At 46.6% G+C, this 16,139-nt stretch overlaps 1 protein-coding gene and 1 long non-coding RNA gene across 4 annotated transcripts; one reads left to right on the top strand and one right to left on the bottom strand.

Moving 5' to 3' along the window:
* Positions 1–1,046: 1,046 nt before the first annotated feature.
* LOC122820861 lies at positions 1,047–3,736 on the bottom strand. The gene is made up of 3 exons (XR_006368868.1): positions 3,416–3,736; positions 2,599–2,784; positions 1,047–1,951 (listed from the first exon to the last, which is right to left on the bottom strand). It is a non-coding gene; the product is annotated as an uncharacterized LOC122820861 (long non-coding RNA).
* Positions 3,737–4,183: 447 nt separating this feature from the next.
* LOC122820794 lies at positions 4,184–11,325 on the top strand. Of its 3 annotated transcripts, none has more exons than XM_044098401.1 (4): positions 4,184–4,432; positions 5,504–7,890; positions 8,014–8,139; positions 9,193–11,325. In XM_044098401.1, exons 1-4 carry the CDS (start codon positions 4,358–4,360, stop codon positions 10,919–10,921), a joined length of 4,317 nt encoding a protein of 1,438 aa, XP_043954336.1. In that variant the 5' UTR covers positions 4,184–4,357; the 3' UTR covers positions 10,922–11,325. The 3 variants fall into 3 exon arrangements, with proteins under 3 accessions (XP_043954336.1, XP_043954335.1, XP_043954333.1); XM_044098400.1 differs by having other exon boundaries at positions 8,011–8,139; XM_044098398.1 differs by having other exon boundaries at positions 7,972–8,139.
* The last annotated feature ends 4,814 nt before the right edge of the window (positions 11,326–16,139 follow it).

Raw genomic sequence — 16,139 nt, 5'->3', positions numbered from 1 at the left:
GCGCCCCCTGCTGACGTCTCCTCTGTGGTATTAATCCATAATGTTTCCAGACTCACGATGCTTTCAGTCAGAGAAATGATGAAGAACATAAACTACCTCAAAACTTTCTGCTGCATCTCACTAAATGTTCACTTCCTGTTATTCGTCTCCATGGAAACAACATCTAGAGTCTCATTCATAAAGGATAAAGGAGGATTGATAATGAAAGCTCCGCTCAAAAAGTAAAAACAAAAACAAGTTCCTGATCAGATTCAGTTCAACTCAGATATCAGAATAAAACTCATGGCATCAGACTGTATCTATGGCAACGCAACAATCACACTGTGAAGATTATTGCTGCTGTGTTTGCTTCAAATAGTTGCTGGTTGATTTGGTTGCAGATTGCCGCGTTGCTTCCAGACTCTGGTTGCCGTTTCTCGTGTGTCTCCATGTTTCAGATGTTGATGAAGCCGTTCCTCCGTTCCTCCGTTTATCGGTTTATCGGTTCCCCGATACGGAGGAACAGCTGCTGAATACTGAGCTCAATAATCGGCTCAGGTCCGTTGGACAGAAGTATCAACGACTCTGTATGAGTGTGATGAAGATCAGAACCAGAACCAGAACCAGAGAGGTCTGCAGGTTGACCAGCAGCAGCAGATGTGTAATCCATTCCGTGGTTTATAAACCACCAGTGGTTGGTGTCTCTGTCTTCAGGACTTCCTGTTTCCTCAGTGAATCTCTTCCTGATGAATCTCCAGATCAGGTTTTCTTTGATTTGTTGTGTTTCTGTTTTTCTTCAGCTGAACTTCACCAGTGAAAACTTTGTTCTCTGTTTCAACGGCTCCCTCAGCGCAGAGGAGACTGCTGGATGGCGCCCCCTACAGACAGGGCGGGGTTTCAACCCTTTAACTGAACATCCTTCCACCGTTTCCTCTCAAACATTAAAACCAGGATGAAGGGCATCATCATCATCATCAAGTTTCTTCCAGTGAGTTCTGTTCAGTGTGAATTTAAATCTGTTGTTGCTGTTTTTTATTTTATGCTTAAGAAAATAATTCAAACACAAATCAACAGAAACATTTTAATGAACAGATCTGGAAATGTTTACATGAACTTGTTTTGTTTTACTTCTATCGTTAAAATCATTAATTATGTTTCATATAAACATGAACTCAAAGAACAAATCTAACATTTTAGCTGACAAATTTATGTCCAACATCATCATCATCATCATCATCATCATCATCATCATCATCATCATCATCATCGTGTCCAACATCCTGACTGCGGTTTGTTTTCACAGGTTTCATTTATTCTGGCAAACTTTGTGTCACAAACAACTTTAAAGGTTTTCAGCCACTCGACTTCTCTTAACAGTCTTCTGTTAAAAATAAACAACCTTTGAGGTAATAATTAAATATCCTCAAACAGTGCAGTTTAACTGAAACGTTTCCTCCAAACTAATTGATTTCAGTTTTAGTGAAGACATTTTTACTGAAAATGGTTTTTTTTTGTTCTTCAAACTAATAGACAAACAAAGATTCACAGATCTGAACGGCTGCAGATCATCGGATCAGTGAACCTCTGAATCCAAACTGAACGATGAATTGAAGAAGTTTCTGTCTTCCTCAGTTTGAACTGAATCATTTTAAAGTTTCAGTTTGAACTGAATCATTTTAAAGTTTCAGTTTAAACTGAATCATTTTAAAGTTTCAGTTTGAACTGAATCATTTTAAAGTTTAAGTTTGAACTGAATTATTTTAAACTTTCAGTTTGAACTGAATCATTTTAAAGTTTCAGTTTAAACTGAATCTTCTCTTGGTTTCTGTTCAGACCTGGATTCGTTGTCAGTTCTGATCCAGAAACCTGCTGGACTCTCAGCTCTTCTCAGGCTGCGGTTCTCCAGAACATCTCCTCCGGGTCCACTGGACGCTGTAACAATAAACTGCCAGTCGTGGTTTCCAGAATAATTCTGTTAAAAAAATTCAGTGGAAATATAAAGAGGTTTACTGACAATAAATAAATACAACAGTGTAAAACTTCAACATTTATAAAACATTTGTAACTTTGTACAAATTTTAAGTGTGATTTTAAAAGTTTTTTTTTTTTATTAAACTGTTTTATCATTTTTCTGATGAGTTATTGCCATTACTTTATACTTTGTTCCAGATTTATAAATAACAGAAAATAACTATTTTGGAGGAGGATCTTCTTCCTGGTTGATCAACTCAAACCTGAAATAAGACCAGGCCTGTCACAGCTGGCAATAAATAAATCTACTGAATGATAAATTTAAACTAACTCAATCATTTCCATTTTCATGATTTATTGTTGTTTAAAACAAATTTGTTTACAGAGACTTCATGATTCATTTTATTTGTTGTTTCTGTTTGTTTGTTTATTTTGGATACTTAAAATGTTTTCCAGTTCCAGTTTTAAATGTTCACTGGAATTTAAAGTTTATTGATCTCTGAGAATGTTCTTGCATTATTACGCCATTATTACCACTATGCTACTTGAAAATGGTCTAAAACAACATTATCGTTCATCTCAATAACTTCTGGGACAATTTTTCATCCAGCAAAATCTGTTACCATCAGAGGCGTAAACAGAACCCACCTGTTGGTTCATTCCTGTAGCTGGTAGTTTCTGGTCCAGAACCAGAACATCTCCCAGCACCAACCTGCAGCGGCGCCGTCAGTCCTCCTGCAGCAGGCCGGTCCGTTTCTCCAGCAGCCAATAAGCTGCGATCCTGCTGGCGTAGATCACATAAGACCAGGACAGAACCACCAGACCCAGTAGGACCTGCAGGACAGAGACGGGTCAGGAGAGTCCAGACACTTGAAGCATGTTTAATCCAGACTGTAACAAGATTTTACCCCAGATCAGGTATGATGTCAGCAGTTTTCACTCATCTTACCAGTTTAGGTTCTGATCCAGGATTTTTTTAATCACAGGGAATTATTGTACTACAAACAATCTATTGTTTTTCTTGATGTTGTTCGTGTTTACGACTAAAATAGTGGACATTTGCTTTAAAACAGGAAGGAGGGGTGTTCTTCTAGAGAGCACTCTAGTGTACAAGTATTGCAGTCTATAAATTAGAGCAGATTAAAGATGCTCAAGTTACAGAAAAACTGCGAAATCGCCCTTTAGCCATTTGCAAATCGTAAACTAACTTCCGCTTCATCCTCACCTCAAACGATGCTACAACTCATAAATGTAAATAGAAACAGTTAACAATAATTAATTAGCACATCCATGTTCTGAGATATTTTAGGAATTTCCTCTTTCTTTCCACATGGATTTATTGATTTTTTTTTTTTCTTTCAGTGATCATTATAAATGTGAAATAGTCCACTGTGGTCCAGATATAAACAGAAAACCCTTCAAATCTGAAGCAAACATCGTCTGAAAGCAGGTTAAGCTGTTTCACCGCAGAATAAATCCTGTCCACGGTCCCCCGGCTGAGACTCTCCATGTTCCGCTGGGTCTGTTTACTTAGACGCTCCCGCTTCTTCTTCGGCTGAGTTCAAACAACGTTTCAACCGCCAAGGCGCCATCTTGTGTCAAAGAGGGTAAAGTGTAAGTTAAAGATTTGTTTACGGCTTAAATATCAGCTTTCGCTTCTTAAATATTTTCCGTATTACATTATTATTATTATTGTTATTATTTTGCATTAAAACATTGGCCGTTAAACTAGCTTTGAAATGCGCCGGTGTTCTGCGAAAACTGCCTTTTGGGGGCAGTTACAGAAGAGCACATCCGTTACCATGGTAACCAAAGAAAGGGTCCGAAAGAAGATGTCTCACATCGAGCTAGTTTTAATTGAAGAATAAAATAAAATAAAACAAAATTGACTGACGATTTATGATAAATAATTCAAATACTACAAAATAAGATACAAAGTATTGTGGTGTAGACTGGGTGTAAGAAACCTAAAATATTTCTCAAACTTATTCTGAAACATATAAAAGCAATGGCGCCATTAGGCCACGGAAGAGTTTGGTCGACATCACGTTGTCTCCAAAACTGTATTAGGAAAGAACAAATAAATATAAAATACCATGGAGAGTTATGTAACAATAAATAAGTAATAACAGAAAACAGCCAATGGTTGAATTACATAATATTACACAAGATTAATAAATGTTTTGTATTAGTGAGCTCTCCTCACACTTTGACAATCTTCGACATAAGGGAAGGACCAGACGTCTGTTGGTTTCCCATCATGCCCCGCTGCTTGGGTTGTAGCTTGAGTTAGGACAACAACCGACCCAGAGCCTGATGTTTTGGTTCCGAACTTTGCAGAGGTTCTGAACGGATCTGGATCTGAATCTTTGAGCTGGGGACGCCGGTTCCTCTCTGCTGACAGTGGATGCCGCTGCCGGCGCGGAGAAGAAGGAAGAAAGGCCCGGATGAGGAGGAGCGAGCTTCGGGTTTTTCAGCTGAGGTCTGTGGAGCTAACTCTGTTAGCATGGTGACAGAGTGTCAGGAAGGCAGGGAATAAAATTATGGTTTTAATTACGTAATGACTCCGATTCGAGTTATATGTACCAATAGAAAATAACTTTAATCAGTCTAAAAATAGTGACGTATTGTTTAATGCTGTGTCTTTAAATATTTACAGGTTAGCCTGATTGTAGCTCGTTAGCTTTAGGCTAACAGGAGTTAGTTCGTTCAGTTTGTGTTTAATATTCACAACAATCTTGAATCTGACAGATTCTGACCTTAAAGGGGAGTGTAGATTTGACAAATGTGAGTTAGGATCTGTGATTGTGTTCCTCTGAGGAGAGAAGAAGCGGTGGTTCTGTTCTGGTTCTGATCAGGTTAGAACACAGAGAGAACATTACACACGGTAGACAAATATACAACCAAAACATACACACGAAACTTAACATACCTGGAAACCTTTATAAAATGTATAAGTTAAAATCTAGGGATGCACCGTTGTGAAAGTTTGGGCCGATACTGATATCCAGTAATAATATTGCTGTTAAGGTTGATAACTGATATTTCCTAATATTTTACTAATATATATATATATATATATATATATATATATATATATATATATATATATATATATAACTACTCTTACCGCACAGCTGGCACACAGCTACCTTCTTTATGTCACTTAATCTCCCCACAGTCCTGCGCTGCATCACGCTCACATGACCAACCTCCAGAAATTGATAAAATGTAAATGATTATTGGTTGTTAATATCGGCCCAGTTTTATTTATCATATCGATACCGATATGTTAAAAAATGACTAACACTGGCTGATACTGATGTTGATGCCACTATAGACCTTTTGCAGCGTGACGTTATGGATGGCAAGTAAATGAATCTTCATGTGTAAATTTTCCGCATGTAAACAGTAACTTTAAACGTGTCTCTATCATGCATCCCTATTAAAAATAGATAAATACTTTAAAATGCTACTGAGGGAGTTTTCCCAATGTGGATGAAATGTTCTGTGTTTCTGACGTGATGCTGAGCCTCTGTGTCTCCGTCTTCAGGTGATGGCGCCGACTCGGATGAAGCTGCGTCGGCGGGACACGGCGCCGGTGGCCGCTCCAGCAGGAGGCGCTCTGGAGGGAGACGCAGACAGAACCAGAGAGAGCCGACGGAGCAGCAGGAGGAAGAAGAACAGCAGCAAGGCCTCGGCCCCCCCAGCCCCCGCCTCATCTCCTCCTTCCACCTCGTCCGGCGCCGCCAGGCCCGCCGTGGCAGCCGAGGCGTCGCCCGACTCCAAGTGTCCCATCTGCCTGGACCGCTTCAATAACCTGGCGTACCTGGACCATTGCCTGCACCGCTTCTGCTTCCCCTGCATCCAGGAGTGGTCGCATAACAAGGCAGAGTGTCCGCTCTGCAAGCAGCCCTTCGCCTCCATCTTGCACTCGGTGCGCGCCGAGGACGACTTCAAGGAGTACACGCTGCAGCCGCCGCAACGCGCTGCCAACCAGCTCACCGCTAGCACCTTCCTCACCACCGTGGCCGCCATGACGGCGGACGGCGCGCAGCACCACCTTCGGCTGATGCTGAGGCGGCACCTGGTGGCGGCCGACAGGGACGCCGTACGGCGGCGGCGCAGGCGTGAGCGGGCGGCGAGCGGTCGCAGGTCGACTGACCGCGTTGGGGAGTGGGAGTTTTTCATGCACTCTCCGCCGCTGCCCGTCTCGCCGTACCACCTGGACATGTCGGAACTCATCATGGACAACATGCGGGTGGAGGAGGTTGCCGAGGAGATGATGAGGAGAGACGTGGAGCGGCGGCAGGCGCTGAACGAGGAGCTGGCCGGCCTGCGGGGCGCAGCGGCCCCCAGCGCCCGCGCATCACGCCGCCTCATGTGCCGCCTGGCGGCCCGGCAGCGGCTGCAGCGGGAGGGCAGCACCGTCCAGATGAGGGAGAGGGAGGTCACGGCGTTCCGCAAGGCGCTCTACCAGAGCGGGATCCGGGTGCGGGGCGTCAGCGGTAACCAGGGGCGACCTCGTAGCGTCGCTCCGGAGACATTCCGCCGTGGGACCGGCCACCTGAACCGGCTGACCAGCTGGCTGCGGCGGGAACTGGCGGTGCTGCTCGGCCCGCACGCCCCGCTCAGCGACGTGGTGCTGCGCACCGTCACCGCCAGAGTCCTGCGCAGCGGCCTGGAGGACGCCGCCGCCCTAGAAGAAGACCTGCGGCAGTTCCTATTGGCCCGCACAGAGCACTTTGTGCACGAGCTGGTGAGCTTCGGCCTCTCCTCACTTAGCATGGAGAGCTACGACCAGCTGGCGGTGTACGAGCCGCCCGCCAGCGCCATGGAGCTGGAGCCGCTCAGCAGCCCCTCCGACGGCAGCTCCGTCATCGCCATCTCTGAGGAGGAGGAAGAGGAGCAAGGAGGAAGAGCCGAGGCAGCGACAGGAAGTCACGATGATGTAATTCAAACAGGAAGCAGCCTCAGCCTGTCCGGCTGGGATGATGAGACGCCAGGACCGTCGTACACCTCGGCAGAGCCGCCACATTCAGTCACCACGCCGCCACTCAGCCCGGCACCTCAGCAACCGGCCAATCAGGAGGGAGCAGAGCCGCGCGGCGAGGAGGAGGAGTGTCTGATTGTGGGATACAAGAAGCCGATCGCTGAGAGAACTCCGGAGCTGGTGCAGCTGTCCTCCGACAGCGAGGAAGACGAGGGAGAGAAGAAGAAGAAAGAGGAGGAAGTGGAAGTTGGTTCAGCAACGGTCGATAAGACTCCGCCCCCTCCTCCTCCCTACCTACCCATCATCCCTCCCTCCACGTCAGGAGCCTTCAGGGCGGAGCAGCAGAAGGAGGCAAACTCCCGGCGCCGGTCCGGTTCCTGGTCAGAGAGTTCTGGACGGAGCAGGAAGTCGGTCTGCTCCCTCAGCCCAGGAACGCCGGAGCGCCGCCGGAGGGACAGGAAGCAGCAAGGCGAACGCCGGAGGAAGAAGAAGAAGCAGCGTGGGCGGGACCAGAGCAGAGAGCCTCATGGGAAGAGCGGCACCTTCTGCAACCCCAACCGCTCCATCTTGCCCCCCATGATGTCCTGCTGCTCGCCGTCGCCATTCGACTCCAGCGCTGACTCCGCCTCCTCGCCGCCGCCGAGCCCGCCGGACTCCGACTGGGAGCTCCGCTTCAGCCAGGTGTCCCCCCTCACCTCCTCGCCCTCCCGCTCCTTCTCCCCGCTCTGCTCCTCCCCCGGAACGCCGCCCTCCCCTCCTTCCTCCCCCAAGCGGCCGCATCACGTGGAGAAACCCGGCGGGAAGAGGAAGTACAAGAGCCGCCACCTGAACAGCAGCAAGGACGTGTCATGGAGGCCGAGCCGCAGCCGGCAGCGTGACAGGGAGCGCAGGAAGAGACTCCGCAGGGAGGCGGAGAGGCGGGACAACAGCCTGAAGACAGGAAGCAGGTCAGAATCACTTCCTGTTGGAGGAGGAGGTGTTTATGGGGTCATGGGGTCATGGGTTGAATCCTTTCTGTCCATTTTCAGTCCCAGCAGTAAAATCGTTTCTGGATCTGTTCTGACCAGCAGGAGGTCCAGAGACGACCGCAGTCCCAGCGTGGAGATCATCTATGAGGGAACCATCGACTCCGGCGCCGCGCAGCCGTCCGCTCACAAGCGCCGCCGGAGACGCCAACGCAGGGCGCAGGTCACCAGGTAAGGTCACATGACAGGAAGCAGGTGAAGTTCTGACCTGCGTGAAAAGAGCTTCTGACCAGAGGAGCCATGTTTGTTTCAACAGAACTCAATCAGAACTTGAATCGTTAGTTGGAGTAAACAAACTAAACAAACAACCATTTGTTAAAAGAACAACGCAGTCAGAACAGGAAGGAAGCCAAACAATTTATAAAATCTTTTCATTTAAGATAAAGAAAAACCTTCCTTGCCGTCGGTTAACGAGCCAATCATTGGCAGCCATCTTGTTTTGCTTTTTGCATCACAGCCTCAAACATCCTGGGATGTTTTATACTCCACAGTCATGAATTTCTGATTAATAGAGGCTTTGGAGGAAAGTTCTTGTTTTATTGCTGAAAATAAAAATAGAATAGAAAACATTGGACCCAAACGGGTCGACCCGCTTTGTTTCAGTGAACCTCAGAGAACAGAATCAGTTATTCTCTCACCGGGAGAGAATAACTGAGTTATTGGAGGGCGGAGCTCTGTGAGGACGTTCCTTAACGTGTGTGTGTGTGTGTGTGTGTGTGTGTGTGTGTGTGTGTGTTGATAGAAAACAAGCTTTCAGATAAAAACAGTTCTGTTAGAACTGATTAATCAGACGACCTTTGACCTGATCAATACATTTTAACACATCAATAAAAACCAGCCTGATTTAAATGATAATAGTTTAAACGTTTTAAAATCCTATAACAAAATGATAAAAGTGATTTAATTAGTTAGGTATTTATTGTGACTGTGTCACAGTAATTACAGTCCCACAGACACAAACGCCTTCATGACAAACGTTCCTGTTTGTGATGCTTCTTTAGTCGAAGTCATCTGTGTCACAGATTTATTTAATTTATTCATGTTTTCATTGATCACAGTAAATAGTTTAGGAGGTTTGAACATTATTTGGAATTTGTTGTGACAAAAATAAATCAGAATTATTATCATGACAGAAATTTATCACGATCAAGGAGGAGCGATACGATAAGTGCTGTATCTCTGATAACGTGTAAAGTTTTTGTCTGACGCTGTTTTCTGCCTCAGCTCTCCGGTCATCATCACCCTGGACAGCGACAGTAGCCATGACGACGGCCAGAAGAAGACCAACAGCGGCAGCAGCAGCCCCCTCAGCAGCCAGCAGACCATCGACTTCTCCGACCTCCCGTCCCTCCCGTTGGCTCCCTCCGCCTCAGTGGGCGGGGCTGTGGAGGTCGGGGAACTTCCTGCCGACATCCTGGACCGGGGGTCCGACGGGTCGGAGTCGGAGGCGGCGGTTCGGTCCGGAGCGGCGCGCCGAGGCGACCGCGGCTATGTGGACGTCGAGAACATGGAGGACGCCGTGTCCCTGCTGCAGACGTCTGACGACCAGCAACCGGAGGCCGACACCAAGAAACTGGGCCGCAGAGAAGACCCGTCCGACCAGAACCTGCTGGAGGCCATCCTGGACGACCTGAACCGGATCGCTCCACCAAGACAGAACCTGGACGGCGGCTTCCTGTCGAAGAACAGAGAGCGGACGCCACAGGAAGTCATCCGGCTGGAGGAGGGGACAGGTTCTGGTCCAACGTCTCCCACCGGCTGTCGGCAGAACCAGGACTCCGTCCCGCCTCCGCTGGAGAGGATGGAGGGTCGGGAAGTCCCGCCTCTCCTGCGGCGGGCCAGTCCGGTCGGGTCGTACCGCAGGAACACGCCGCCGCCTCTCAAACACAAGGATGCTGGGAGTCCGCCGCGCGGCGCCGCCGGCCCGCCAGACGTTGGGCCACATCGGTCCTCCGACCCAAACCCGACTAGCAGGAACTCACCGGGTCTCAACCCACTCACCATTCCTTCCATAGCAACCATCCAGAACCAGCTCCCCTGCGCCTCCCCCAGGCTCCCGGCCCGGTCCGGTTCTGATCGGCTCCCCAGCCTGAGGTTCGGTTCTTTTCCCTCCGTGGAGTCGTTCCGCAGAAGCGAAAGCTTGAAGCTGAATTTACCTTTGACCCCTGCGACCTCCTCACATTCCCCGGATCTCCACCCGGCTCACCGCAGTGCTGCGGGAAGCGACCGCAGGAACCCGGTCAGCCCGACCCGTTGGGTCGGTGCCGGTGGTCTCGGTCCATCTGGCTGGGACTTCTTCTCAGGTCTGAACTCTCTCAGTGCTGCTGCTTTCCGACCCGACCGGCCGCCAGCAGGGGGCGTCCGTCCTGACGTCACCGCCGCTGCACGAGGTCAGAAGGTCGGCGTCCCGCCGCTCTCTGACTCCGCCTCCGACCACAAGGCCTTAGCTCCGCCTCCATCACAACACGCCCTCTGCTTCATCCAATCAGAGCACAGTTCTCAGTCCGAGTCCCGTTCTGAACCGATTCACCTCCCCGAGTCCAACTCAGCATCAGAGAACCAGAACAATCCGAGCTCCGCCGCCCCGCCCGGCTCACAGGGCCAGAACCAACAGGCAAATGGCCCCGCCCACCACCCACATGGTCCCGCCCAACAGCCACATGGCCCCGCCCAACAGGCAAATGGCCCCGCCAAACATCACAGTGACTCCGCCCACCGACTCCATGTTGACTCCACCCGTCTCTTTGACTCACCTCACAATTTTTCCTTTGACTCCGCCCACAGACAATCTTCCAGCAGACTCTCTGACTCCTCCCACCACCTCTCCTCTGACCACGCCCACGTCCCCTCTGACTCCGCCCCTAAATCCTCCCACAGGACCTTTGAACCTCCGTCAGACAGTCAGCTGTTGGGTCGGCCGTCTGATCAGATCTCTGGAGAAATTCCTCCCTGATTCTGGGAAAAATATGCAGAAATAAATACAGAAAGTTTGTTTTTATTTTTTATTGTTTCTGTTTTTTGTCTGTTGTTGAACTGAAAAGTGACCAGGTTGTTTTTAAATGTCGGGACTGATTTTTACTTTAAATTCCAGGACTACGACCCATTTATCGTGTTCTGATCCAAATATATTTATGCTTTTTATTTTTTTTATCCTAAAGAAATGTGTGGAAGCTGTTCAGCAAACATCTGGACAAACAGCCAGATGTTTGTTTTGATTCAGGTTGAGAGCTGCTGTTCGCTGAACTGGATGTTCAGAGACTCTGAGCCACAGGAACTGGCTCTGGTTCTGGTCCTGGACATCTGGACCGGTCTTCACTGGTTCTGTAAGGAGACCTGAATAAAAGGTTGATTTGAAAATCCTCCTGTTTCAGTTAATTGCTGCATCATACTGCCACCACCGTGCCTCACAGTTTGTCCTGACCTGTTTTCTGCAAAGTTGGTGTGAACTTTGACCCTCAACCTGCAAACTGAGGCCTGATGGGACTCTGGTTGTGTGGAGGCTAAATGACCTTTGAACTCTTCCCAGATAGTGCTGGGTGATGCAACTTAAAGATAAAATCTATAATGTTTGTATAAATGCTCACCAGTAAATTAAAGGTTTAATATTTTTTACAAAAATCCAAAAGAAATGAACAAACAACATCGATTAATCATCCTATCATTGATAGATCCAGTAAATCAGCTGCAGTTGGTGCTTCTCCCCAGCAGGTGGCGCATGAGTCCCCGCCGCCTCTTCCCGGCCCTCTGCGGCCCTCAGGAGCAGGAAGCTGAGCGGGATAATGAGGCTCGGGGGAGCGGCGGAGTCGGAGGCCGCGCTGCACTAATTAAGCCTATCAGGGTGCGATTAACTGGCTGTTAAACACACACAGTCTGCGGCGGATCAGCGCCGAGGCCCGAGCCACAGCCAATTACCAGCCTGAGGAATGAGGCTCAGCGGGAGCTGGAAATGCTTTTCTTCCTGTTTACCAAAAGTAACCAGGAGGAAGTTTTCCTATTTGTGGTTTTAATGGTTTGTTGATGCATCTGTGACTCATAATAGACAGCTGGTAGCTCCGCTAGAACGTATTTGATTTATCCAAACGGTAAAACAGAACCTAAAAAATGATGCAAAAAATCAAAGAGAACAAAATATGGAGGTCTTTCAGTTCACTGCCTGATTTTCTTTTTTTTAACTGAATTGATAAAGCATTTCAGATACAAGTTGCCAAAATGGGTTTTCTCCGTAGGGTGTCTGGGCTCTCCCTTACAGAGAGAAGCTCAGTCATCCAGGAGGGACTCAGAGTAGAGCTGCTGCTCCTTCACATCGAGAGGGGCCAGTTGAGGAGCATCTGGTCAGAATGCCTCCTGGACGCCTCCCTGGTGAGGAGTTCATGTCCCACCAGGAGGAGGGGAAACCCAGGACACACTGGAGGGACGATGTCTCTCTGTTGGCCTGGGAACGCCTTGGGATTCCTGGGAACGCCTTGGGATTCCTGGGAACGCCTTGGGATTCCTGGAGGAGCTGGAAGAGACTGGAGAGGGAAGACTGGGCCTCCATTCTGAAGCTGCTGACCCCACGACCCGACCAGGATAAGAGGAAGAAAATGGATGGATGGATGGATGAAAAGCATTTCCACAGTTTTAACAACGTTTTAGCACCGATTGGATGATTACCGATGAGTTTTCCTCATATTTTATTAGTTATTTTGCCTCCAACCATAGCAGAACGGAGACGGTTTGGTGAAGATGGGGCTGCTGGTGTCGGTCCAGTCAGACTCACTGATGGGGCAGAGAAACGTCACAGCAAGAAGAAGACCTGCTGCTGCTGAGAACATGGTGGAGGTTTGGGTCTGAACCCGTCTGTCCAACCAGAAAACCAAACCGCTGCCATCCGCACCATTCAGATAAAAATCTGAAATCTGATGTGTTTGTATTTAGCTTCTGGACTCTGATGCTCCTAAATAAAACCCAGTGGAAGCAGCTGTTCAGTCACCTGGTTGGTAAAGTTAAAAAGTCCATTTGTGTTTAATTTCCCACAGCAGGAAACTGAAACTCTGATCAAACGTTTTCACCTCATTCTGATCGACCCAGTTCTGATTGATTTCCACCCAAAAACGTTCAGTTTGTTCCACTTCCATCTGTGGAACCAAATTAAACCCGATAGTTTTGAAACGGGGAATTCAGACTGATTTTAAAATGTCATTGAAGAAAAAATAATATTGATGTTTTACGTCATTTATGTGAGACAAGCGTCACGATTCTGCCCCAGAAGAAGTCAGAGGGTAAATCTGGACGTAAACAAATGATGAAGGGATGAAATCACAGCCCATCCCCACCGCACAGTTTTATCTTTTAGTTTGAAGCTGAATACGACTTTTACTTGGCAACACTTTTTAACAGAAAAAAGTGGTAAAACTTTTTTTATATCAATAACTTGATATAACTTTTTTTAAATCAAATTATAAAATTTTAGTTGCTAAAAATGGACAAAAACATTTACAGGCCAAGAAAATAGAAACATTTTTCCTCCAAAACAACTTTATCAGAGATTTTTCTTTAACAACACAAATGTGGAAAATCTTTGTTATGTAATAATTTACACTTACATTCCTGCAAGTCTCTAATTACTTTGTTATTTAGATTACTTCAGTTTGAACTGATTAGATTGGATTGGATTAGATTAGATCAGATTAGATTAGATTAGATCAGATTAGATTTGTTGTTTTTGTACAGTAAGCAGTACAACAGGATTAATTCATCTCTTCTTAGGGTTTTTATAAACAGTCAAGACCAAACAGAAGTATGAAGAAAACAAACTCAGATTTTAAATTATATTCTTGTCTTTAAACTCTCCTGAATAATAATAAATTGTACAGTAAGTTTGTTTTTGAGCCAGTAAAAAACACTAAATGTTTTAGGGTTCAGACACCGCTGGTTTAAATCAAAGCTGATTCATGTGTTAGAATGGCCTACTCAAAGTCCAGACCTAGATCCAATTGAGAATTATTATTTATTAAGATTGCCCCTTGGGGATTAAAGAAGTTATTTAAACTGAATTAAACTGGATGTTCTGGAAAGAAAAACATCCATAAATGTTGATCTGTTGGTTTTTAAAGCTGCTGGAGACGCTGAGGTTGAAAAAGACTCGAGAAAGATTTCATTTAAATTTTAGAAATCATCTAATTTCCATTTCTCTCCACAGTTGTTCAAGTTCAGGTTGTAACCTGAATACTTGTGTGAATACTTTGAGTTTCTGGAAGCAGAAACTGTTGGATCCAGAGGCGATCTGCCGTCGCTGACGTCAGGCCTGCGGGAAGCCCCGCCCCTCGGCTCCTCAGGCCACGCCCACATTCTAGAACACTGCTGGTGGGCCCCATTGTTAGCGCAGTTGCCTGGCAACACGGCGCACCGTCGTCAGGGACAACCAGCCTCTGTCTTTCTTTCTTTCTCTGTCAGATAGCAACACCATTACAGAGATGACAAGCACACACACACACACACACACACACACACACACACACACGCACACACACACACACACACACACACACTCTGAGCTTCCATCTTGAGGCAGGAAAATTTCACACAAACACAGGAAAACATATTGTTCATTTTCATGCCTGCTGCTGCTGCCTCCTCCTGCTCACACACATCATTACTCACCGCAACGCATGATGCAATCATCAGACATCCCTCCACTCTGCCTCTGTGTGTGTGTGTGTGTGTCACACACTCGCCCCTCATCTTTGAAATGCTTTATTATAATTCAGCACATGAAGAGGTCACACAGACAGATTACAGGAGGAGGAGGAGGAGGCTCCTTCCTCCTCATCCACAGGATGTTTGGGTTCAGATGATCCACAAAGAGCCGATTTCCTCATGACTCCCACAAAGATAAACAAATATCTGTAAACATTTCCTCCACAGCTTCAGGTGCAGCAGGAGAACGAATGTGGGGGTGAAAAACGCAGTTTGGAGTCCAACATAAAGAGCTGCTGCTCGCGATGCTTCCAGCTCCACTGTAAACATCTGCAGGTTGGTTCAGACACCCTGAGGCCCTCAGTGGATCTCTTCAAAACGCTGTTCTGCTTCCGTCCTGATGCTTCTGCAATAAGAACTAATTTATGGAAATGTTTTCACTCCCAAACCGACCCGGTTCCAGAGAAAAACTCCCTGTTTTGATCAGACAACCACTGTAGGATCTGACAGATCCGATCTGAGATGTGTGACGTTTTTTCTTTCTGGCTGCCATCTTGGATTGTAATGTTGGGTTGGGGAAACAAATCAGAGGGATGAGCAGTAAAGATGAAGAAGTCGATTCGATTTGAGGACAAAGTTGCAACATTTGATAGTCAAACCAACCAAACCTTTGAGCAACCTGTTCCTCTCCTCGCCTGTGGGGGCGCTGCACCCAGAACCACTGACAAAAACCACACAAAAACGTCTGAAGACACAAAGCATAACTTTCTTCTTCATGAAATGTAAACAGAAACAAAGTAGCAGCAGATGTTGGCAGTTGTAGGATTTCTCTTTTGTCTTTAGCTTTAGCCATTTCTCCTGCTAGCACTTGGCTAGCAGGAGAAATGTTTTGGTTCCATTTACCCAGAATGCCCTGCACTGAGGTCTGCTTCCTGCTTTTGGAGTTGTCTGCAGACCGCTTGGCGTTCACATCTACATTCCAGAGTTCAGTTCAACCGAACCCAGCCTGAGGTTTGGAGGCGGATCAGTTTGATTAGCATTCAAACCAAATCAACTGGACTTTCTAGGTAAGCAGCTATAATTCAATTAAAGTGAATTAAACAGAGCTGGTATAACAACGTCCTGAGAGTTTAATCCAATTGTTAAAAGCTACACCCTGTGATCCACCCAGTGATTTTTCTCCACACTTTTCTATTTTAATTCCTTCTGAAGAAATTAAAAATTAAATTGACACGTCAAAATGTTGAGAATATGTTTCCTAATCTATCTTCTATTCAGAGTTTCCTAATCTATATTCTGGAGTTGCACCCGTCGATTTTTCTCATTTGGATCTTCAATATTTGAGTGCAAATGAAACTCAGGATAAATGTCTGATTGATTTGCAATTAGAAGTCCAGGTCAGAAAAATCCAGAGGATTGTTCCCTGAAATAAAAATTTCATCTTCCAATTTTTCTGCCCTGCATGTAAAATGTTATTAGAGTTGGTTTATTTA

The sequence above is a fragment of the Gambusia affinis genome, linkage group LG18 (genome assembly GCF_019740435.1).
Source record: "Gambusia affinis linkage group LG18, SWU_Gaff_1.0, whole genome shotgun sequence".
Classification (NCBI taxonomy): Eukaryota; Metazoa; Chordata; class Actinopteri; order Cyprinodontiformes; family Poeciliidae; genus Gambusia; species Gambusia affinis.
The sequence above is the reverse complement of the archived record's forward strand: the minus strand, read 5'-3'. Positions and strand labels throughout refer to the sequence as shown.

What these genes read in the sequence shown, in the direction of transcription:
- LOC122820794 (XM_044098398.1), top strand. Translation starts at nt 4,358, where the DNA reads ATGCCGCTGCCGGCGCGGAGAAGAAGGAAGAAAGGCCCGGATGAGGAG. An exon ending in CTTCGGGTTTTTCAGCTGAG is followed by an intron (nt 4,433 to 5,503) that starts GTCTGTGGAGCT and finishes CTCCGTCTTCAG; the next exon opens with GTGATGGCGCCGACTCGGAT. An exon ending in AGCCTGAAGACAGGAAGCAG is followed by an intron (nt 7,891 to 7,971) that starts GTCAGAATCACT and finishes GTCCATTTTCAG; the next exon opens with TCCCAGCAGTAAAATCGTTT.